At 30.2% G+C, this 23,571-nt stretch overlaps 6 protein-coding genes across 7 annotated transcripts; 3 read left to right on the forward strand and 3 right to left on the reverse strand.

Annotated features, from left to right (window-relative positions):
• Positions 1 to 986: 986 nt before the first annotated feature.
• On the forward strand, positions 987 to 2,285 carry LOC116769575 (putative uncharacterized protein DDB_G0271982). Its single transcript, XM_032660712.2, has 3 exons — positions 987 to 1,182; positions 1,322 to 1,831; positions 2,128 to 2,285. The coding sequence occupies exons 1-3, from the start codon at positions 1,088 to 1,090 to the stop codon at positions 2,246 to 2,248; spliced, it is 726 nt and encodes a 241-aa protein (XP_032516603.1). The 5' UTR covers positions 987 to 1,087; the 3' UTR covers positions 2,249 to 2,285.
• Positions 2,274 to 10,301, reverse strand: LOC116769574 (uncharacterized). The gene is given in 11 exon segments (XM_032660710.2): positions 2,274 to 2,914; positions 3,098 to 3,252; positions 3,426 to 3,746; positions 3,749 to 4,006; positions 4,253 to 4,398; positions 5,011 to 5,183; positions 5,977 to 6,167; positions 7,052 to 7,260; positions 9,165 to 9,374; positions 9,726 to 9,919; positions 9,991 to 10,301. Coding segments are annotated over 11 exon segments (2,493 nt in total). The 5' UTR covers positions 10,104 to 10,301; the 3' UTR covers positions 2,274 to 2,391.
• Positions 10,302 to 11,477: 1,176 nt separating this feature from the next.
• On the reverse strand, positions 11,478 to 12,537 carry LOC116769482 (U6 snRNA-associated Sm-like protein LSm1). The gene is made up of 3 exons (XM_032660590.2): positions 12,380 to 12,537; positions 12,118 to 12,302; positions 11,478 to 11,813 (listed from the first exon to the last, which is right to left on the reverse strand). Exons 1-3 carry the CDS (start codon positions 12,435 to 12,437, stop codon positions 11,640 to 11,642), a joined length of 417 nt encoding a protein of 138 aa, XP_032516481.1. The 5' UTR covers positions 12,438 to 12,537; the 3' UTR covers positions 11,478 to 11,639.
• A 242-nt stretch (positions 12,538 to 12,779) lies between these two features.
• Positions 12,780 to 15,832, forward strand: LOC133319161 (docking protein 3-like). The gene is made up of 2 exons (XM_061522583.1): positions 12,780 to 13,038; positions 13,334 to 15,832. Exons 1-2 carry the CDS (start codon positions 12,958 to 12,960, stop codon positions 14,891 to 14,893), a joined length of 1,641 nt encoding a protein of 546 aa, XP_061378567.1. The 5' UTR covers positions 12,780 to 12,957; the 3' UTR covers positions 14,894 to 15,832.
• Positions 15,824 to 16,537, reverse strand: LOC133319162 (uncharacterized). The gene has a single exon (XM_061522584.1). The coding sequence runs from the start codon at positions 16,454 to 16,456 to the stop codon at positions 15,935 to 15,937; it is 522 nt and encodes a 173-aa protein (XP_061378568.1). The 5' UTR covers positions 16,457 to 16,537; the 3' UTR covers positions 15,824 to 15,934.
• A 1,439-nt stretch (positions 16,538 to 17,976) lies between these two features.
• Positions 17,977 to 21,999, forward strand: LOC116769461 (MMS19 nucleotide excision repair protein). Of its 2 annotated transcripts, XM_032660563.2 has the most exons (7): positions 17,977 to 18,150; positions 18,240 to 18,623; positions 18,706 to 19,055; positions 19,142 to 20,599; positions 20,675 to 20,941; positions 21,037 to 21,204; positions 21,428 to 21,999. In XM_032660563.2, the coding sequence occupies exons 1-7, from the start codon at positions 18,063 to 18,065 to the stop codon at positions 21,629 to 21,631; spliced, it is 2,919 nt and encodes a 972-aa protein (XP_032516454.2). In that variant the 5' UTR covers positions 17,977 to 18,062; the 3' UTR covers positions 21,632 to 21,999. The 2 variants fall into 2 exon arrangements, with proteins under 2 accessions (XP_032516454.2, XP_061378526.1); XM_061522542.1 differs by lacking the exon at positions 17,977 to 18,150 and having other exon boundaries at positions 18,440 to 18,573.
• The last annotated feature ends 1,572 nt before the right edge of the window (positions 22,000 to 23,571 follow it).

The following is a 23,571-nucleotide window of genomic DNA, read 5'->3' on the forward strand; positions in this document are numbered from 1 at the left end:
TAAAAACAAAGTAAAATATAGATGAACTGTTCCAAAAACCTCGTCTTACCTAATTCTATTATCAATGATTCTTAGTAAAAGAAAGGAATTTCCCGAAACACGAAAGGTATGTGATCTCAAAGACATCTCTAATCTCTTTGACTAATCACAGGACAATTTCCTATTTCTTTGACAAGCTCACTACACGGAATTGCAAAATAAATTATATTTGTACGATAAAAGAATATTATTTAAATATCAATATTAATAAGAAGAGGTTTTCAGGCTCAAAATTCATGATTTATTAAAACTTTACTAGTTTACTAGTTAATATTTAACGAGTCGAAAAGTCAATTCAAAATTCTTATAAATTCTCTACACAGATAGACTGAAAATAGTCATATTTGTTAGCAAGTTTTGTTACAAGATGTGGCTCTAGTCTAGGACCATTACTATCATTCGTATTTGCTTTTACGGTATTGAAAAACAAATGTACATTGTACGTGCGGACGTTATGTAAATAAGGTCTGTTTTTATTTATTCTATACCAGAAATAACACTACATTTACTTGGAATTTATGTTACACGAAACAAATAAAATTAATGTAATGAAAGTGAAGAAAACGAGTTATACATATAAAAGTAAATTATTATAATTTATAATAGTTACAAAATAAAAACAATAATTTTAGATTGAACTTATTTTAACCTTTACTATTTATCAATGACTGTGATATTTTTATAGAAAATCAACATATTAGAAAAAATATTATTATAACCTTAGGTATATCTTAATTTCGCCGCTATCAGCAAAATACAAGCAACTCCTATCGAATTGAAAATTTTATTATTTTTATTTGCCTCCCCAAACTAGAGTTTCAGATCTAAACCAGAGCTACACTTGAGAATAATAATAGCATTGGTTATCAAACCAAATACAACCTTTTCTTTAATAGGCTTTTCTTTATTTATTGCATATCTACAATATGTTAGAAATTGTTGTCAAAACTATCCGTCACATCCAACGTTTTTATGTAAAATTGTTAAATCAATCACAATGTAATAAAAGTAAAGTTTTATTACATTGTGATTTGTTAAAAATGTGCAAATGTTTGATAAAATCTTAGAATCGACAAGACAAAAGTCGTGCTCGTGTCCAAAAGGCAAAATATGTTCAGCTTGCAGATCAAAAAAAGTTATACCGTAACTATACGAAATTTTTCAAAACATTTGTAGTTTATGAAACATATAATCAAGCAATAATCGTCTTAAATTACGTAGAATATAAGAATTAAAATATCAATCACAGTTGAACAAATATACCATAGCCGTTTTTTTACAGACCTCAAGTAATAGTGGAAGAACCAAATCGTTTACCAGCACCCATCTCCATAACGTACTATAGACCAAGCAAACCGCTTTACCAAAATAATCCGCACATACAATATGTAGAAAAACCTAAACATTGGAAAATACGTAAAAAAACAAAATACGAACCACAACCATCGAGATGTATGAATGTATGCCGCTGGTATAAACGTAATAAAGCCAGGAGAGAATTAAAAAGAGAATATGAAAAGGAAAAAGAGAGAGAGAAGGAGAGAAAACGTGCCGAAATTGAGAGGGAGATGTTAAAGGAGCTCATTTATATAGAAGAAGCGAAAAAACAAACTCAATATGTACCTCCCAAAACGACACCTCCGAAAAAGACTGTTATTAAAAAGACAGTTTCAAAAAAGACTGCTCCAAAAAAGACAGCTCCTAAAAAGGCAGCTCCAAAATATGTTAAAGAAAGTTCAGCGTACGTCAAGCCAAAGGCACGTTCGAAATATGTAACAATAAAAAAAAAAAGGTAAATTGTCCGTAAGTAATTTACTGTAGGAGGTTAATATTTTAAATAAAAACCTAAACAGGGACAACTAAAGAAGATAAGAAATTTAAACAAACTGAAAACATCTAATTAACTTCTCTCATTTCTTGTTAAACTCGATTATATCAACTTTTGAATTCTAAACTTGGAATAATTTAGTGATAAGTGTTTACAAAATTTATCTTCTTTCGTTGGCTTCTATGTGCTTATATCTTTTAAACAGATATTAATTTATTATCGTATGTAATAGTAAATATAATTAATATTATTAATTTCAGTGAATTTAAAGAACCTTTAACAAATAGATTCGTCAATAGCTGTTACCGATTTTGTTGTCATCTGTACTGCTGCCTAACCTGCGTCGTGGTCATAGTATTCACTGTGATAGTTATTCTATGATATTACATAAAATAAAACAACCCAATTCTATAATTAATTTTTATTATACCATAAAAATTTAAAGACATATCTACTGCATCGTAAATACAACTTTATGTCGATGTAATTAAGAATTAAAAGACTTAGACGCTAGATTTTGGTAACTAAAGATCCGTTTCGCGTAATTCGTACTGCTCAATATTTTCCTTTCCCACCATAGATTTTTTCTTTTCGATGGAATTACAAATTTTGACACACATCTTCTTGTTTGGACTTAAATCTATATTTACATTACATTTCAACGGAGTATCGTTGGAAACAGCGAGGTTGCTCACAGACGATGTTAAATCGGATGGTATGTTACCATCCAGACAGTACATCAGCGAATCAGATATTTTCTCGTCTGCATCCGATTTATTCAGAATCGATAAATCGATCGGACTCGCCGTTAGCACCGATCTACTTATCAAATATTCCTTGAACGGTTCCGTGAGAGATTTCGTTTTGTAACTAATGTCATAGGACGCTTTGAATGGCGTGTCACTGTTACATAGAGTTGTATTGTTTATTTTTTCGTTGCTGTTTATAAAAATCCTGTTCTCCGATCTCAACGGACTCACGCCGGACGATGAGTCGCCGCGCGCCTCGATGGCTTTAGATTGTTGTGACGCGCTTGAATGATTCGACCTTTGAATAAATATTGTACCAATATTAGTAAGGATAAAACATACCTTAATCAAAATAATTAGAACATACGTATACATGCCAAAAATAATAGTTTGCGTTCATATAAAAATAATTAATTATGTAATATTTTAGAATAGGATAGCTTTTTTTTTTGGGACCATTTAATTTTTTTAAATAACCCACCTTTCAAAACTAAACGTGGACCTATCGTCATCGGAGGATACGAAGTCGCTGTCGTTTTTGGGAGACATCGATTCGTATTTACCCACTTCTTGTATGTTTGTTTGTTCGGATGTTATTATCAAAGGTTTTCGCGAACGAGGTGTCATTATGGATTCCTGTAATCACAGAACTTAACTACACAATCACAGATACAAATGTGAAAATTAATCTCAATTATTTTTTTAGCCACAAAGATGACACGGAAATTTAAATATTCGGGTTTAACAGAGAGAAGCGTTAAAATGAACAAACAGTAAATATATGCAGACATTGCATGCGAAGCACAAACCTGCATAGCTTTGGACAGTTTTTGGGTTGATTTAGTTATGGGTGACATCGAGGCTCGCCTGAAATTGACTGTGTATGGCGTGGTGCAATCATCGTCTATGTCCTCCGACATCCCCGGCGTGCTCGTTAGGTAGTGCATTTTGAACTCTAATTCATCAGCACTAAGCTTAGATTTCTTTGGCGTTACATCTAGACTGTTCTCTTGGACGTCATCCGAATCCTCGTCCTCGACACAGGACACGCAGGTTGGCGTGCTTCGGATTGCTGAGCGTTTTTGATACTTTTTGGTATTTGAAGTAATTTTCGATCTGAATAATCTCGAACGTGTTTTTGTATTTTGGGCGTTTCCTCGTTAGAATCTATAGAGCTCAAATTAGGTTCGGAAACGAATTTCGGACTCAGTCTTCTAGATTTATTCAACGCGCCCTCCGATAGCGTACTTTCATTGCTAGCGTCCGAGTCATAATCGTCGTCCAACGATTCGGAACTCGCTATTTTGTTAGCCAAATTCTTTAATACGATATTCTTGTGGGAAACATCGATTTTTTTATTATCCGCATATCTCTTACATTTGCTAGATTTCTGAAAAGCCGTCAAGGAACATGATGCGACAGAAAGAGACATTCACAGTGTGAGTAAAAGAGACAAAACACACATGTTAGTTACAATAAGCGCTGATATGAAATATTAAAATGCGTTATTGTAAAATGAACTCTATAGAACAAAACAAAAGGATCAGTTTAATGTTAATAGTTCGCAATAAGTATACATTGCAGAATATCTATTTGAGGTGATATATTTTATGAAGCTTGTTATTTTAGTACATACTTCTTCGATAACGTTAATTGTCGAGCCAGAGCCTTTCTTTGGTGTTTTGTTCAGCAAGCCCTTGTTGAATATATGACGTTTGATGGAATCCCCAAAACTCCTCGATCCCGCGACTTTGCCTGTCCTTTGAATTTGTATAGGTGTCCCTAAAATTAAAAAAAGTAAATAAAACCAAGTTTTTTTTGGATACCACGCGTTTTTTTCATCATTTTAATGGAAAATGATTTTCTCATCCCTCCTGCCCGTGACCACGGCTGCTGTAAAGGAACCGAAACGTCGCAATCGGGAATAGTTAGGAAAAAAATAATAAAAACGCGTAGTATCCGAAAAACTTACTTCATTTAAATGAGTGCATGCAAAAATCTTAGATATCATTAATAAAAAATATATTTTATTTAAGTGATAACGAAATGAGATATATTCGTTTACTTTACCACTCACACTTACACCGTTGTATATTAAAGCAATGTTTACAAAACAATCAATGCCGATAATTAATTTGTATTATGAAAACTTTTATTATCCTTTAAAATTAATAATTCAATGATTTCTTCCGTTGAGTGAAACTGCTAGGAAAGTTTATATTTACTTACGTCTTATAAGTAATTATATATATATAAGTTAACAAGATTTGAACTAACTTGCAGTAACTGGTTTACTCTAGTTCCGTCTGATTTGACACTTTCAACACGAAATACGTAGGATAGTATATATGCGTGTGTGCGTGTGTGTGTGTAAAGCTAATTAAATAAACGTACCATAACCATTCTGCCTGTTAAAATGTTTGACGAGTCGTCTCTTGTGGTGTGAGTCTGGTAGCGAGTGTATGTGAGCATATAGCTGAGCGAGCGCGGTGTCTGTGGGATTGATCTCGTTCTCAGCGCGGGTTCGATGCCTGTCCACGAACGTGTACACTGTGTTCGCTGCTGTTCTGTAAATCAAATTACTAAGTTTTTTATTTTATTCTAAGACTCAAAAAAGGTCAACAAAAAACAAAATATACTATGAGAACTTGTATGAATGAGAGTAGAAATTCGATTTAATTTTTTATTCTTCTTGTAATGCTTTTTATTGAAAAAAAACCTCTAAATAATAATAGAAAATTATAAAATTCTTGAAAAAATGTTAAAATTATTTTATAACAATTATATATGTATAGAATCTTTTAGTTTGTCGAACCATCTACGATAATGTTAGTCAACATGTATGGTATTTCAAGGATCAAGTAATGTGAAAATTTTAAATTTATATTTAAAGATACAAAAACCTGAAAAAAATACTTTCCATTAGAAGTCTGCCATATAAATATAAATAAAAAATATTTCAATGACGTCGAATGGACGAGCTCAGCTTAAATAGCTGCCAGCATTTTTATGCTTCAGAAATTTTGCATTTAAATTGTATATTTTTTTTTTTTGATGAGAAAAGTGACAAACGAGCAGACGGCATAGATGGAAGGTAGTCACCGTCGTCTACGGACATCTGCAACATAAGGTATGTTGGGGATGCCCTTGACCTTGGTCGTGGAAGAGGGAGAGGAAAGGGTGGGAACATAGAAAGGTCAACCATCTCTTTCACTCATAACACGAAACGCAGCCATTAAAGACTACTTTACGCCGATCTGCTGTAAGAGGGTGGTACTTCCCCGGTCGAGTCTGCCCTTGTTCGAGCTGGAGCAAACTTAACCACCTTAAAAACATCTATCCGATACATAAACATCTCACCTGTCAGTGATGCTCTCATCCAAGTCTACATCCGGAGACATAGCTCGCTTCCGTTCACGTACAGTGAAATACGCGGCCGCATCAGTAGCTAAACGGCTTGGAGCGAGGAACAGACGGGAGCACTGCCTTATCATGAAGCTTATTAGAGGAGATAGCGCTATGGAGTCAGCGTGGAAGGTTTCCGGAGATAGCTGGAAAAAATAAAAGATAAAACATGAGAGATGGCAGGCGGGAAATTAAGTAAGACATAAGTCCCTAAAATATAATACAGTGTGAAATTAAAAATCATTGCCTTATATAATTCTTGATCGTCAAAAAAATACATTGATAAACTCACAAAAAAGCATCCAAATTGTATAGAATGTAGCAATAATTGGATTTATTTTCATTTTTAATTTTTGATCTTAATATACAGATATGTTTAGTGGATTTGTAAAGTGATGTTATTTTTTAAGAAGTTTCGTATCAGGCCGATCAAGAAACAGTGTATTATTAAATAAAACATAATAAGTATTTTCCTACTCTGGATAAACTCGGAAAATGGCGACATCGAGTTAACGATTTCTTAATCTACCTCTGACAAGATGACATCCATAAACCCACTGAGGAACTGCACTTACAGACAATTTTAAGTTAATACTACGATGGGTTAAAACTAATAGTAATCGCTATGAAATAAGGATATTTTGATAAAAAAAAAAATCCATGCATAGTCCATGATTTTGGGGATTTTTTTTTTTCTAAACGCATTTTTTCCTATGAAAAACAAAATAATATGCCTTTTATAGACTTTTTTTTCAAAGACATGTAGAGTTTGTCAGGTCTAATATCGTTTCCCTCCATTATGCTGTTTACTCTTCGATTATTGTATTTAAACTAATTTAAATAACGGTGAGTATCCGTGATGTATCACTTTTTGCATAATCAAATATTGGGTATATGAAGTAGTATTTTTTATCACATTTTAATATACTCTACAAGTAGCCGGTTTTCATTGCTCTTGGATAACGAAAATGGGGTATTCCCCATGTATATATTAAAAAATATAATAACTGAGACATAAAACTCTACTAACTTTTCTTGGGCACAATAAATGTGGCGTGAACATTGTGGCTAATGTGTCCGGCGACATTCTATTACTTGCTTCATTATCAGCTACTAAATGCAACAGGCTGAGTAGACGTTCTAGAAAGTTCCTATGAGATGGCGCCAGCAGCAATAATAATAACTGTAATGCAGTTAAAAGTTTCTCCTCTGACGAGTCAGCATTGGGCGGGTATTGAGCTGGAAAAGAAATGAAAATAATGTATTGAAACTTGTTTATGCCCGCGACTGCGACCGCCTGGAATCTGTAATTGGTTTCAGAGAGAATTAATGATGTGTACTTAAGTAAATGGAACCATAATTTTCAGATTTACTACGATATTTATCACACTATTTAACATTTTACCACACTGTGAGTTTTGTCACACGTTTGCTGTAAAATAATCGAAATGACGATACGAAAATCAAATTTATTTAAATGTTTAGGTACTCGCGAAAATTTTTTTTATCATTATATGAGCTTAAGTAACATAGATTTATTAAGAAACTCTCATCTTTAGTCTGTAACATAATATGATTTCATTCAAAATACAGCTGTTTTTATGCGATCTCACGGAAACTACACGAGATTCTAGAATAAATTATGGCCCATGTTTGTTCTGCTGTGTAAGCTACTGTAATTTTTGTAGTGATAACCTCTTATGGTAGGGTAAACCGCTTCGTAACGTAACGTAACGCGTAACGGCGCCACTGAGTCTGGTTTTCATTCCTCTCACGTACACGGCCTCAGTATTACGCGCATGCGGCAGTGTTTCGAGTAATATTCAATTTATTCATAAACAGATTATCAATTTAATGTAAATAAAATTTAAGAAATAACTTAAACTTTTTATAACTTACGCAATTTCTATATTAAATAATTTAAGTTATCACTTCTATAGTGTCTCGAGACGCATAAATTTTTTATCATTCCAACAAGTCCAACAAACAAAAGAAACAAAAGTCCAACAAACATTAAAAGATCTCACAATTTGTTTTAATTTATAATGTTATTGGGATTGAAGTCGTTAGTAAATCTTAACTAATACATTGACCTCATGATATATCCCATCCTTCTGCCAATGCTGAATTTTGTATCTGTCTTAAAGACACAAAACTACTCATGATATCAGCTTAACTTATTACACATTTAATCAAACTTTAAACACATAACTGTTATGTTGGCTTCTATATCAAAATTCTCATTTTCTGTACGGAGGAAAAAAAATCACATCTTTAATAATAAAAATGTATGTATCTTGATTTCTATGTTTTAAGATAACAAACATAATATATTAACTTATAATACACTACTTTATTTTTAACTTAGTTTGTGTTACATTTTCTCAACTTTCTGCATAATTTAATATATTTATTATAATTTGATACCGTATTGTTAGTCTTCACTGAGAGCATATGCAGGTACAAGTATATTATCTTAATAGAAAAGTTTATAGGAAGATCAGAAAGCACTCAAAACAAAATGCTTCATAAAATTTTGAACAATAAAATGCCAATTGTTTATAAAAGGTATGTAGTTCCAGAACTATTGCTTTCTCAATTTAACTGTATATTATATCATAAAAAAAAATTAAAATAAAAAAAATCTATCCTAACTAACAAACATTTAAAAATCTATTAAAAAAATCCAAGTTTTAACATGGAATTAAGCTAGTCTAGATACTTTTGTAAATTACTCATAATTTTAGATTTCGTTGTAAGCTAACTCAATAACTTTGAATACATATTTAGAGAACTGTTCTGATATTTGGACCTATATACAGGCATTGAAGCTAAGGAAATACACACCATACATTGATCGGGAGGTGCAATCAGTTATTCCCATACAATAAATCCTTATCTTATAGATTTAAATACTGTGTAAACAATAAAAAACAACCGCAAGAGATTACAACCAGAAATGGTTAAAACCACAATGACTTATTTATTACCACAGTAATACAATCGCTGTAACACATATTGTGTTATAAGATAAATCCTTTAACACATGTCAAGTCAAAATCATGTAATATAATTCAAAATCTTTGCTTGATAAGTAATAAAAAATATATATTTTTTTACAGTTAATAATAATAAATACTCACAGGCCAATGTGCAGTAGGTTTGATAATACTGATCCATAAGCAATGGTTGGGGAAGTTCAGCCAAGAATCCTTTGAGAACAGATGCACAATCATGAACAGAAAACTTGCTGTCATCTAAACCAAGACTTGAGCCAGTGACAAGGAGCTGGCGTAACTCTTGTTGACGGTTTAGTGAACCTGTCCGACGGAATATACCCTCCTGTGTAACATCTAAAAGAAATTTAGATATTACTATCATTTATGTTCTTTATTATTGGTTTTACTGTTATAAAGTTTACATAGAAAATTCGGAGCATTTTGTAAAAGTGCCAATCTTAATAAAAAAAGAAGAAATTCGAATACAATACACAAATGTATAAAAATATTATTTAAATTTTTATCTTCCTTTAAAATTAATTGACCATACAAGTGAATATATAAATGTACTGAAATTATTATATATATTACAATATGCTAAAGCAACCATTAACCCATCAACAAACACTATAGACTTAATTGAGAAAAATTTTAAATGATATATATAATCATATATATATAAATAGTCAATTCACTTATACTCACTGTCAGGTTGGGAAAGAAATTCTATCAACTCATATAATCTCAAAATTCCCTCTTCTGTTATAGAATTAGCCTCTTCAGCTTTCTTTGTACTATGAACATTATTTTGACTAGATACTAGATTAGAACTGTGTGTTTTAGTTTTCTTGTGAAAGTTCCACCTGAATTGCTTTGGTTTATCCGCCGAACAATCGACCCTACAAAACAAGTCACCATTACTTAAAATATTTGTATGTTCATATTATTTAAAGCTTTAGAAGGTACTCACTCGTCAGTATTAATGTCAACTACAAAAGATAAATGCATGCGCACTAATGTAAAAAACTGCTCCAAATTTTCGTTTCTCAGCCTTTCTATAAGTTTTATATCAGAAGAACCCATTTCTTAAAATGTTTGAAAATTAAATTAACAATGTGGGATGTTTATACCGAAGTTTTATTAAACTTTACATATTTATTCCCATTTATAGTATCGACACCCAAATTAATTACCGATATTTTAAAACCAGTTTTAAGAATTTAAAAAGAAAACAACATTTTAAAAACTTTTCTAAAAAAAATGGATTAAGTATTGTTTTCAAATAGAATGACAGTTGTCACAACGGCTAAATGATATTCGTTCAGAAAAATGAGAGTGTTTTATATTTGTAATGTGAATATACGAATATATTTGTTGTTGTGAAACCTAGAGGCCATGTGTAAATAAAATTGATGTGTAAGATTTTCGCGTGCTCTCATTTTAATGTAATTAAGATTTTCGGATACTACGCGTTTATTCATTATTATTAACTACGCAATCCCGACGTTCATTTCCTTTGCAGAAACCGTGATCACGGGCGGAAGAGATGAAAGTTTCAGAAATTCATAGATGAATGTTTTAAACATCGGTATTATGTATTTTAAAAATAATAAAAAATTATCTTTATATCCGAAAACCTTATTTTCATTAAAATGTACTTTGTTTAAATATTTATAAGAATTACTCGTACTTCGTTGATTAAATAAGACGCTGCCGTTTAAAATGAATATGTAAATGAATTAAATGTCTTTTTAATTATAAGTTTAGAAAAAATTAATTCATTTTAAATATTAAACTACATCATATTTGTCGGAAATATTATTCCAAAATTATCGTATTTGGTTCCACGGAAGACTATAATATTCAAATAGTGTCAAAAAAATTTAATGTTCATAGCCCGAAAACGGAGTTCCTGATTTATCTGCATTTCTAGTTAAGACCTAAAATGTTGCCTTGACTTTACCTATCAATGGCTGATAATATCTTAAGAAACCTTTTACTCGTAATTACTTACATATTCCATATGAACCTAAGTTTTGAGAAAATAAAAAAAAAACAAAAGTTAAGTTAAAAGTTACATCCAATCTTCACTTATTAAGTTTTGGAATATGGCAGAAATGTTGCTACTTTAACAATTTTTTTTTAAGTTGTTTATCATAAATAGATTGTAGAAATAGTGAAGCATAATTACCAACTTTTATATTTCTACTATTAAGAAAAATAAAAAGTAAAAATATAAAACTTTAAATTATACCAATTATACAACAATTAGTTTTTTGCTGTTAGACTTCGTTATTATATTCATTTTGGACCTTCCATATATAACTACAAATAATATATGTGAAAAAGCAGTTTTGTTTTTTCATAACTAACTGAAGATAGGACTTTCAAACCAAAGGCTAAACAATTTTAGTTCAGAATAAATAAAATATATATTTTAAACTATACAAAATAAAATGCCAAAGAATCAAATTTTTATTAAATTTAAACATCTGATTGTGTTTTTTATACAATATACACATATGTAGAACTTATATAATATTTTAACATTAAAGTAATGATGAAAAAAAGTAACAGCCATATAGCCTTTTAACATATATATGGATAAGGAATATGAGATTAGAACATATCATCATGGCCTAAGTCAGCTATCAAGTTAAGGCCCCGGTCTTTAAGAGCTTTTGACAATAATTTTTGTTGTTCCGTCTTTGTATCTTGTTCTCGCCGTTGAGCATCTAGAATGTCATCTACAGAGACTTCTGTTAATGGAAGATTTTCTTCTTTCTCTTTATCCTGCAACAATTTATATTCATTTAATAAGACTGTATCTTCTACTTCTTTATTTAAATAGTTTCTCATAATACCATATATGTATGTATTATAAACAAGCACTCAGAATATGATAGTATATTTTTTATTATAAAACACATAAAAAAAGTTTTAACAATAAATAGCGGAGGTTGCAGGTCCAAATCCTGCTTATGTGAATGGCTTTGTCATACTCTATTTAATTTAATTATTAAAAGCTCAACATAGCTTTCATTTACAAGCAATCATATGAAATATGAAGAAGATTATAATATAAATAAATACTTACAATTTCCCCTAAAAGTACAACATTCTCCCCCCTAACAATGAATATTCCCCGCGGTATATCCCCGTATTCACGACCCACATGAATCCTCTCTATGGTTTTATGTAAAACTAAGTTTGCGAACTGGTCCACGCAGCGTAAGTATCCGATCAAGGTCCTTCCATCACGCAGTAACACCATTAATTTCTCTTCAAACAAGAATATCAATAATAATAAGTCTATTGAATAAAAACATACACTAAGGTTGTAAATATATATCACATACTATCCAGTTCGTCCAGCAAATGAGCAGTTCCAGCTAAAGGATTAATATTATTAGACATGGTTTACAAACTTATATATATTTTTTATACTGAAATATTAAAGTAACAATGTTAAAGCAGGATATATTTTTAAGTTTGACATCAAAACAAAGCGTTTGACATTAGTGGATTCACAGAAATTGTCATTTAGTATCTTTTACCGTGCTGCTACTTCAAAAAAATAAAAAGTAGTACAAATATAAATACTACAATTTGTTTTATTTGCTGTTTGAAATATATTTTTGCTTTTTTTTATAAGTAAACATTTTGCATGACTGCCTCATTTAATTTTGTAAAGACAACTTCAACCTGTATAAATAAAATAATATTTATAAATCGTAACCCTACATTAGCTATCAATTTAAATTACATTCGCTTTGTAATGGACTTCAGATCATTCACAAACAATTTTTATTCCATGTATATTATTTTTAAGACTTTAAATTTTTGAGATTAAATTAAGGAAACAGTTTTATGTGATATGGTGAAGAATACGAAACATTCAGAGTAGTTTTTTAGGTTGAAGTGTTTATTAATAACGATGGAGCAAGATGAAATTAAATCTGGCTGTTTATTATTTCCCCCCGCCGGAGGAAATGTGTTCATTAAATTCCCTAAAAAGGTAACTTTTAACGAATATTTAGTTTAAACCGAAAATGTTTAGTGATTTTAGCTGTAAACTCTCAAAGTTTGCTTGTTAAACATGTTTTGCTTTAACGTAAAGCAATATGCTTTCTAATGACTCAGGGGTTAAAATATGTGTATATGTAAAGTTGTTACATGTTGTTTGCGATCAAAATGGACCAGTTTTATAATTATTTCTTTAAAACATTTCAATTTACAATATTTTTTTTTTCTCTCCTGTAATTGATACATCATGTGTATATTGTTTCCTTAATGTATATTTCTATTTACAGAAAAATTGGCAACAAAAGCATTGTATACTTTTTAATAAGAGTATTCAAGGTATTGAACGTCTTGAAATCTATGATAATAAAGATGATGTTACTTCAGGTGCTATACCAAAAGTGCTGACACTTGAGAATTGTATAAAGATTACTCATTCTAGTCCAAATACTATAACTATACTTACTAAGTCACATACCCAACAAATCAGTGCTCAATCAGAGGCAGAAACTTTGGAATGGGTGACTGCCCTTCAATCTGTTGCCTTTAAGGGACGGGACTTGAGTCCTATAGGCTGTGATGAAGATAATGATCTTTATTGTTCCTCTGGTGAAGGTGTATTTTCTGTAGTCATGTGCACATCTGAAGCTTCTACCAGATGTGGTTTTGAACCTATTAGGTATCTCTTACTATTGACTGCTACAGCAATAGAACTAAGAGATGTAAATGACAATAAACTATTTGCAACATGGCCATATAGATATATAAGGAGATATGGATACAGACAGGGTAAATTTACATTTGAGGCTGGTAGAAAATGTGATACCGGTGAAGGCATATTCCATCTGGAACACACTAATCAATCAGAAATTTTTAAATGTTTGTCTCTAAAAATGAAAACCATGAAACAAATGATTGGTAATGACAATCTTAATAGCCCAGAGCATAGTGAATTCAATATTCAGCCAAATGCTAACCTATTTCCTGGTTCTAGAAGCCCATTGGTTGCAACCAAACCTGATGATTTGAATTTAAGTTCTCTATCTTTTAAAACTGCTTCAGTATCGAGTCATCAAACTTGTAGTACAGATAGGGAATCGGTTCCTTTACTTATGCCTAAACCAGCACTAAAACCGAAACCACAAAAACCTCCTCGGAAAATTATAAATATGCATAAAGGTATCACAAAAGATCTGACTTGCTCTACAGATGAAAGTATAGATTTCGGTAGATACAAAAAACTGGACAACTATGAACCAATTGAGCAAATAAAACGGGAAATTAGCCCTCCTTCAGTGCCATACGATAAAATTGAGTTAAGAAGTGAAGCTTGGAAGACATTAGGTATTGATGACCCAGATCATACTGAATTCACTCCAAATTTAGTAGATAACCCAAATTGTATGAAGCTTATATCACGATCTCAGGACAATTTGAACACTTCTGGACCAGATTCTTCAAGAATCATTTTACTACCTAGTCCGGTAGTCGACCCAGAGGATGAAAACTATGATAGGCTGCAGTACTTCGGATCAACAAGCAAATTAAACAAATCTTCCAGATACAAGAAGATTGAAGCAAGACCAACAACTTTAGCTCTTGGTGAACCGAAAAATAAGGATACTTGGAATGACTATGACGAAGTTGAAAATGTAATGCAGACAGCAAGATTGGCTGATGATTCTCACTTAGGTTATGGTATGATAAGAAAACCAAATACTCCTGGACCACAAGTGCCAACCGCTGCTCAAGCCCAAGCATTACAAAATCAAGTTGGCTTAGAAGAAATCAACCATAATATTTGTAATGGTACTGACTATGCTATTGTTAGTCGCCCCAAAAGAGTGTAAAGCAAAATTGAGATTTGTTTTCCAAGACTGAGATGAAGCTTCCAAAAGCCACTATTTGAATCTAACATGTCTGTGAATTTAAGCATTCCCAGGATATTAACATTTGTTTTATTTTTATCAAGTTTTAAGTATTTTAATAGGTTTATTTTTATGAAAACTATACCACTAGCTTAATTAAGGCCATGAGGCACAAATATTCACAATGCTCTATGTTAACCTGTAAGAATTATTAAAAGACAAATATAAAATGTTTAAATGTTTACTTTTAAATAAAAACAGTCATTTAATTTCATTAACAACATATTTGGAACATGAACAGAATTTTGTAAGTGATTTACATTATTCCATGTAAAGTATGAAGTGACAAATTCAGTATTAAAGAGGTTTTATGTCTCGAAAGCAATATTTTGTTAACCTCTGCTCAAATTTATACAGCATGTTCATAGTATTATTTTATAAAAGACTATTCTAGCATTCCCAATTGATATTTATATGTAAGAAGCTTAAGTGTTATTTTTTAAATCTATATGTATAAATTGATGACTATAAAAATTGTGATTTTATTGTGCCTTATTGTAACAATCGATTACATGTTAAACTAAATGCATAATTATTATGAATTGTATGTTTGTAATTGTATTTTATATGTTTGAATTTTTTTACTTTTATTATACTGAAATACTTGCGTCTTTATAAAAGCATTTATGATAATAATGCACTTAGATTGAAATGTAATTTGAGGGTTTAGATTCTATTAAAAAGTTAACCATCTGGTGCCAATTTAAGTACAATAACTATAAACATTAAGTACTGTTTAAAATAAAACTAATTTTAAATATTCATTATTAATTATGTTCTATTGCTATGTTACTTATTCAAACATTATTTTATATTATTATTTGGCCATATAATGAAATAAATTAAGTCATGTAATCTTCATTAAGTGTTTAATTTTACATGTATATACACTTACAACATAAAAATATAATATTACATCACATTTTACAATGAAACTAAAATAAATTTAGTAATAATTATTATTTATCTATCTAAAGCTTTTGTTTCAATATTACTAACAATTTGGTTTGCAACAAATTCCAAATCCTTAGAGCTAATTTTCTGAACAGTTTCTCCTTTTTCAGCCATTATGTCTTCAATATTCTTTTTACCATTCATATCGGTAAACCAATTGAGATTATCCGCAATTAGATGTTTATTTTCACATCCGTCACATATAACAATAACAACACCTTTGTAGTATGCCAATTTTGTTATAAATTTTGAATTTCTAGTGTTGCATTTCTTACATGTGAACATAAGTTGGAACTTTCCATCAGTTTTTTTTGGTTCGCTTGTTAGTTGTGTTTCGTTAAATTTTGCAACGGTGGTGCTAAATTTTCTGGGAGATTGAATCTTTGGTGTAGAGCTTGAAAGTGGAGCTGCTGGTATAATGAATCGCCTTCCAAAGAACGAATTTCCATTGCTCGGAAAACACACTACGTTGTTTAATAGCCGCGGCTTGTGGTATTTTACGACGAAGTCAATGAGTGTTTTACACGACATTTGTTATATTTCACTTAATTCCAAAATATAAAGTTGCACCACTGTTAATCAGAACATCTACCTCGTGCGTTAATCAATTGCAATTTGCTGGCTATGTAGGTTTTATTTTGACTTTGACTGTCATTTGTCAATATGTCAAATGTCAAAGAAACTAAAAGGTGAGAAAAAGAAAAGTACCAAAGAACCTTATCTTAAAATTGTATTTTGTAAAAGTCCTGACAATTATATAATTATTTTTCTATTGTCCTAAAATAGAAACTAGTTATATGATAAATACATTTGTGTTTGTTTACTCATGCATTATTAAAATCTTGAGGATATTTTTTAATTCTTGTTAATGGAGAAGTTTGAGCATTCCATTTAGTAATGAGATCTAATTTTAGTATTCAGAATAATACTCAGAATTTATTTTTTTAAATATACTTAAAATGATAAACTTATTCTTTATCTAATAAATAATAATTTGAATAATATAAAGTCAATTACAACTGTCTTTAAGTAATTAATAAAACGAATTTAATTATAATGTCTACTCATATTATATTAAGATATGTTAAGCCAAGGAATGAAGATAAATTTTATAAAAAAATACGATAACGGTCATATATATTTAAGCTTTTAGACAATGTAATGTCTCAAAATAAACTCAACATATTCTTTAAAATTTTTACAATGTGTAATAAATCGATATCTCTACAATATAAAACGAATAAATACGCTTTGCTTAATAAAGTGTTATTGTTTAATAAAACTGTATGTTCAAATTATTTCTTAGATAGCTTAATTATGAATATAATAATGTTTATTTTAATGTAGGTTTTATAATTTAAAAATTGTGTCGTTATAATATGCCATATAGTTAACTTTACTACAGATGAGTCAACCTGGAGATTTTGCAATATATTTTTAGGCACAAAACGTAAACGTAAAGTTACATGGTTAACAAATACCAAGTGTCTTCATTTTTAATATTCTATCAGGACTATCGCCTAATTAGTATCGTATTTCTTAAATTGATTGACAGTGTCTTATTTTATTCATTTAATTTTGAACATTTTAGAGACCATTTAAACAAGGTTTTGAATATAGAGCGTTTTAAGTTATCGAATTAAGGCTAACAAGATTGTTATCCATAATAACAACTGTATTGTTAATAATAAGGACCATAAAATAGCTGTTAATAAACTTTTAATCCAAATGTATCGTTATCTACGTTAAGTAGTAAAAAAAAATTATACATTTTATTTAAGAAATTATGGAATAAAATAAAAAAATAATAATAAATAAATGAAATAATATAAGTATGCATTTTTTATTATTATTGATTTAGATTTTTTCTTTAAATTACTCAAATCAGTATTAATCTTCAATATTTGACACATTAAAGAATGAGTGAGTTAAGAATGAATTATTATTTATTAGTATTTAGTAATAGTATCATAACCTTAAATTATACGTGACATAATATCCGTATCTGTTAGTAAAGTGTAATAAAATGTTGTTTTAGTATAAATTCAACTATCTATATTTATTCAATTTGGAACTTATAAAATTATGTAGCACTGTGTAAAACACAATTGTGAAAAAATTATAAAACAAAAAAAATATGGAGGCTATATGGTATAAATCGGAGCTAGCCGATGAAATAATTAAAAATAATGATATATTTAATCAAACCCAAAGCATAATAGCAGGTAATGGGATTATTTGTTTTTCATGTTACTTTATAAACAAATAAAATGAACATGAATTACGTTGTAAATTAATCTGAATCTTGATTTAGATGTTGTTTCTGGAAAATTGGATATCACTGTCCTGGTAGAAAATATGGCTGGTGTGCTAACCAGCAAAGAAGTAGAAGACAGAGAACGAGGCATGAGGTTTTTCACAAAAATCTTAAAGGAAATTCCTGCTGATTATTTGACAGAGATGCAAATTAAATTCATATCAAAATTCTATGTAGATCGTCTTAAAGATAACCACAGAGTGATACCGGCAGTTTTAGAAGGCTATTTGTCTGTTATTGATATGAAACATTATAACGTGCAAAGTAGTGGTGAATATCTCACTGCTTTATTCCGGGAGGTGGCATGCCAGTCACAAGTAAGGCAAGATAGGTACAACATATACCTAACTATTCAAAAATTGTTTGGCAAGAATGTAGAATGCAAGTACCAATGATTATATTATAAATTATTATTATTGTGTTATTGTTTTAAAATATGTATGCTTATATTGCACAATTACAGACATGAAAACATTAGGCCCGGATTTCGTATATGGATTCATATCGTCTATGGATGGAGAGAGGGATCCACGAAACTTGCTTTTCTTGTTTAATTTCTTACCGAACTTCCTAAGTAACATTCCATTGGGACATTTAGTTGAAGAAATGTTTGAAGTTATATCATGTTATTATCCCATCGACTTTCATCCGTCTCCTGACGACCCAGCAGCTGTGTCGAGAAACGATTTAGCTGCTGTATTATGTCCTTGTTTATGTGCGATTCCAGAGTTTGCTGAACATTGTCTAGTATTATTAATAGAGAAACTGGATTCTAACCTTCGAGTAGCTAAAATTGATTCTCTTATGCTATTGGTAAGTAACAATATTATAAAGTTATATATATATACTACATATTTATATTATATAGATATTTACAAGGCATACTTTTTTTATTTCAGGCAGCTAGTTGCAAGACCTTTAAATATGAAAGTTATGGACCATTTTTAAAAGCATTGTGGTCTTCACTACAAAGAGAACTTACACATAAAACTGACGACGAGTTAAAGTTAGCTGCTCATGAAGCTCTATCAGCTTTAGTATCAAAATTGTCCACAAAAGCAGAAACAGATCAATCATTCGAGAACTTCATTAAAGGAATACTTATATCCATGCAAAGTGCTATAGCCGAGTCTTCAACTGTTATTCAGTTTATGGAAGCAGTGAAAATATTATTAACAGCCGCCAATGCTTCAAAACAATCATGCGTTCTGATAATAAAAGCAATGATACCAGCCATTTTAGCATACTATGAATTCAAACCTTTGGTGAAATTACAAATTTCTTGTTTAGATGTTTTAGGTGATATGTATGAATTGGCTGATCATTGGGGGCTTTTGGATGAAATGGAAAAAGAGGTAAATGAAATACCACAGTTATGCCTTACAGCTGTCAGTGAGAGGGTGAAGGACTATCAAGTATCTGGCTTTAAAACTCTAATAAGAGTTAAAAATGTTCTTCACATAGATTTGGTGCTCCCATTTGTGGAAATCCTGATCTATAACATTCAACATTCTCAAGATAGCGAAATATTGAGTGTTTGTGTTGAAACAGTACATGCTATAGCAAGGAAATATCCAGAGCTTATTATGACTTTGGTCGTAAAAGGGAAGTGTGATTTGGAAAACCTAACACAGGACAAAACAGCGCTACAAAAAAGACTAGATCTGCTCTCAAATCTTGCCAGTATAGATGATTTTACCAAAATTATTATAGAGGAAATGTTGAAAGTAATAACAACAAATGATGAGGAAGCTTCTAAAGTTGTCAAAGCACTCAGTGGATCTATATCCAATGTAAGTTTGTATACAGAAGAAAAAGTCGCACAGATAGAAAGTGATCATGGCCTTATAAGTTCCATTATGGCCTGGTTAACGAAATCAATTTTGGATGAATCTCATGAATCGTTAAATCACGGTTGTACATTGATATCAAACACAATATGCAGTTTGCCGCCTGAAAAGCAAGCTAATATTTTATCCAAACATTCAAAGGCTATTTTAGAGAAGTGTGATTCAAATGAGATGTACTTCTTAATATTAGAATGTTTGTATCGTTCTATAAGTCCAACCATCTATGACACAAATTTCAAGGACATTATGGGTTTAGCATTAAAACTAGCTTTAAACTGTGAGAACCAGTTACTAAGAACGAAAGCGTGTTGTATGGTGGCCCATTTTCTTAATAAGGCTCAGAGTGGTCCAAATTTTGAGATCTTAAATGAGGTTTTGAAATCTTATTTAACATCATGTAGCAGAGATAATGTTAATATATTACCAAGACTAATAGAATTGTATGGCTGGATAACAAAGGCGCTTATTATGAGAGGCAATGACCTCTTCCAATTTTGGCTTTCCAAGGTATTATTGGATATATGTTCTATGTAACATTTAAGTTGATATGATAATTAATAAAATATGTTTAAAATTTTACAGATATTGATTTCTATTTCAACAAGCGAATGCAGTGTTGAGGCATCAGAAGCTATTAAAATAATAATGACGGATTCTGAGAATTGTCTTAACGCTAGACATCATTGTAGGACAAGTTTGTTATACAGGCAGAGGATGTTCCAGACATTCGTAAATTTGACTGAAAAACTTGGACCACCAAATTCAGATTCCGAGGAGGCCTTTTACTTAAGTTGGGGTTATGTATTAGAGAAAACGCCGAAAAGCATACTTAATAGTCAAATAAATAAGGTACAAATTAGAGTAACATTTAAATATTATCATACTAATGATGTATAGATTTAAAAATCTATACTATAGCTACAGCTAAGGATATTTTATTTCAGGTTACACCTTTGGTTATAGATGCTTTAGTGTATGACAATAAAGAATTGTTGAAGGTGATGTTAGAAGTCCTAATTCATTTTGTGCAATCAAAAAACATAACAGTGGGACACAGTTTACAAACAATTTTACCCAGGCTAATAAATTTAACTACATATGTTAAATGTATGGTAAGTCATTAATTTAAATTATTAAGGGGAATATTGTTTTATTGTATGCATAAATGATATCGGTAGTTCAACTCCGTATGTTAAGTATAGGTCGAGTTTTTTAAGAATGTAATATAATATTAAGGAGAATACAGTTTCAATTAACATGTCTATAAATCACAGTAAATTATTATTATTATTTAAGCGAGTTTGTTAGTTCTTATCATATATTTTCGTTTTATAGGATGTCAGAATAAAAAGTCTGCAATGTCTGTACGAAATCGCAAATTCTTACCAGACAAGATTGCTTTTACCTCATAAGCAGGATATTTTAATCGATTTAGCGCCATCTCTTGACGATAAGAAGCGACTTGTGAGGAATATGGCGGTTAAGGCCCGAACAAGATGGTACTTAGTTGGAGCTCCAGGCGAAAGTAAAGAAGATTAATAAAACTCTAAAGTTGTGCTTTCTATAGTTTTCGGCAAAAAAAATATATATTTTGTAAGCAAACTTTGTTACTCTTGATATACCCAAGAGCAACAAAGTTTACTTTTATTATTCCCTAAAGAAAACGTAGCTTAAAAAGAATTTTAATTTAATTTTGTACTTTAGAATAAATAAAGTTTTCAAAATGATAAAGTGTTAAAGAGTGAAGATTGTTGTCTTTAACAATACAAAAAAAAAAAACAAGTAATTCTATGGAGTGTGAATCGAAATTATTTCTGAGATATAAAATTATTAGCTTTTGTAACTTTAATGTATATCAAAATATACACAAACTAATGAAACGATGTTATTATAATAAATTTGTTAAAAAAAATTGAGGAATTTCATTTTATTATAGATATTGCAAAAATGGTTCAACAAATTTTCTATAAATTAAATAACGAAGCACGGAATTTTAATTAAAAATGCGATTTATGAAATGTTCAGGATGCATTTAATATTTTTTTTTGATAGCAATTGCATTGTGATGTAATAATACAGATTAAATAATTTTATTATGGATATTAATATCTTATGTTTTTCTAATTTTTGCACTGACTAATAAAAAATAATCTTATGATTAATATTAAGTTAAATGCCTCAAATTCCTAAACTGTTGATTTATTCAATTCTTTAACAAAAAACTTTAAAAAAGGGAGAAATTAATGAACGAATGAATGGCCTTTTGAATGTCAGATTTTATCATCCTATCATTATGTATATTCCCAGCCTCATTTGCGGTCTTTAGTCAAACCATTCTGTGTTACAGGACTGATGAAACTGAAAATTAATATGAAATTAGCCCAAAACTGAAAACTAAATTTTGTATAACTCACTACTTAGCTGTTTAATATATATATATATATATATATATATATATATATATATATATATATATATGCCATTCCCATATATATATATATATATATATATGGGAATGGCATATAGGCGCAGATGAACAGTGCACAGTACTGTATTTTTGTGAATTCTTTTAAACAAATACATAAATCTTAAATACATAAACAAGAAAAAGGTTTAAAATACAACTATTATTGAGTTTATGATATGTAAGGCCATCATATTCTTTTGGAGGTTATATGTACGCCAACGAAATTTCCCTATCTATGACACCATGCTTTAGTATTGACTGTGGTAAAATGTAATTGTACCCTCTAACAGAACATTTTTCTAGTTGTAACGTTAACGTTCTCATAGTATTTTTCTATTATTATAAAAAGTATTTCTGTTATATTGGGTTACTTAAAACATGCCTTGAATAGTTTGTGATTAAGGTTTTTAAGTAAAATTTTAATGAAGTTTGTTGTAATCACGTTACTTTGCAATTTAATTTTACGCATCATTTCTATTTCAGTTTTGTAAATTATTTACTTCTTAACTAAAAAAATCATTATGATATTTTAAATACCTTTGTGTGAGTGTCGAAAATGATACATTGATTAGGAATCATATATATTATAATGAAAATCAACTATGTCTCTTACTTAATGGATTAGATGAGTTTGATCCTATAAATAAAAATTATTCTCCCGATTTTTATGTTTCTACCGATTTTGAATGTCTCTCGGTCCTCAGTCGGAAAAGGCACACGTAGACTTATCATATGTACGTATGAAAGGCGCCATTCGATTGCATTTACGGTTGTTGGACGTGCTACCTCTATCCTGCAAGGATTTATAATATTCCCAGGTACCGTTGGATTTGTTAAATCGATATTGAGTATTCTGAGTATACTCTAGTATTGAGATACTCGGAATAGGTACTCATTGTATTCATTATCTTAATGATACCTCTGACAGAGTTATCTACAGACCCGGTGAAGTAGAAATGGAAGGAACGTGTTTTTCTTTTAAATAATCCTTTCGTAAAAACAAAATTTTGTT

Source organism: Danaus plexippus, chromosome 14, assembly GCF_018135715.1.
Source record: "Danaus plexippus chromosome 14, MEX_DaPlex, whole genome shotgun sequence".
NCBI lineage: Eukaryota > Metazoa > Arthropoda > Insecta > Lepidoptera > Nymphalidae > Danaus > Danaus plexippus.

Coding starts and splice junctions, on each gene's coding strand:
- LOC116769461 (XM_032660563.2), top strand. CDS start 18,063: ATGGAGGCTATATGGTATAAATCGGAGCTAGCCGATGAAATAATTAAA. Junction 18,151..18,239: donor AACCCAAAGCATAATAGCAG/GTAATGGGATTA, acceptor ATCTTGATTTAG/ATGTTGTTTCTGGAAAATTG. Junction 18,624..18,705: donor GTTTGGCAAGAATGTAGAAT/GCAAGTACCAAT, acceptor GCACAATTACAG/ACATGAAAACATTAGGCCCG.
- LOC116769482 (XM_032660590.2), bottom strand. CDS start 12,437: ATGTCTAATAATATTAATCCTTTAGCTGGAACTGCTCATTTGCTGGAC. Junction 12,303..12,379: donor TTTGCTGGACGAACTGGATA/GTATGTGATATA, acceptor TCTTGTTTGAAG/AGAAATTAATGGTGTTACTG. Junction 11,814..12,117: donor TTGTACTTTTAGGGGAAATT/GTAAGTATTTAT, acceptor AAATTGTTGCAG/GATAAAGAGAAAGAAGAAAA.
- LOC133319161 (XM_061522583.1), top strand. CDS start 12,958: ATGGAGCAAGATGAAATTAAATCTGGCTGTTTATTATTTCCCCCCGCC. Junction 13,039..13,333: donor TCATTAAATTCCCTAAAAAG/GTAACTTTTAAC, acceptor TTCTATTTACAG/AAAAATTGGCAACAAAAGCA.
- LOC133319162 (XM_061522584.1), bottom strand. CDS start 16,456: ATGTCGTGTAAAACACTCATTGACTTCGTCGTAAAATACCACAAGCCG.
- LOC116769575 (XM_032660712.2), top strand. CDS start 1,088: ATGTTTGATAAAATCTTAGAATCGACAAGACAAAAGTCGTGCTCGTGT. Junction 1,183..1,321: donor AGATCAAAAAAAGTTATACC/GTAACTATACGA, acceptor GTTTTTTTACAG/ACCTCAAGTAATAGTGGAAG. Junction 1,832..2,127: donor GTAACAATAAAAAAAAAAAG/GTAAATTGTCCG, acceptor TATTAATTTCAG/TGAATTTAAAGAACCTTTAA.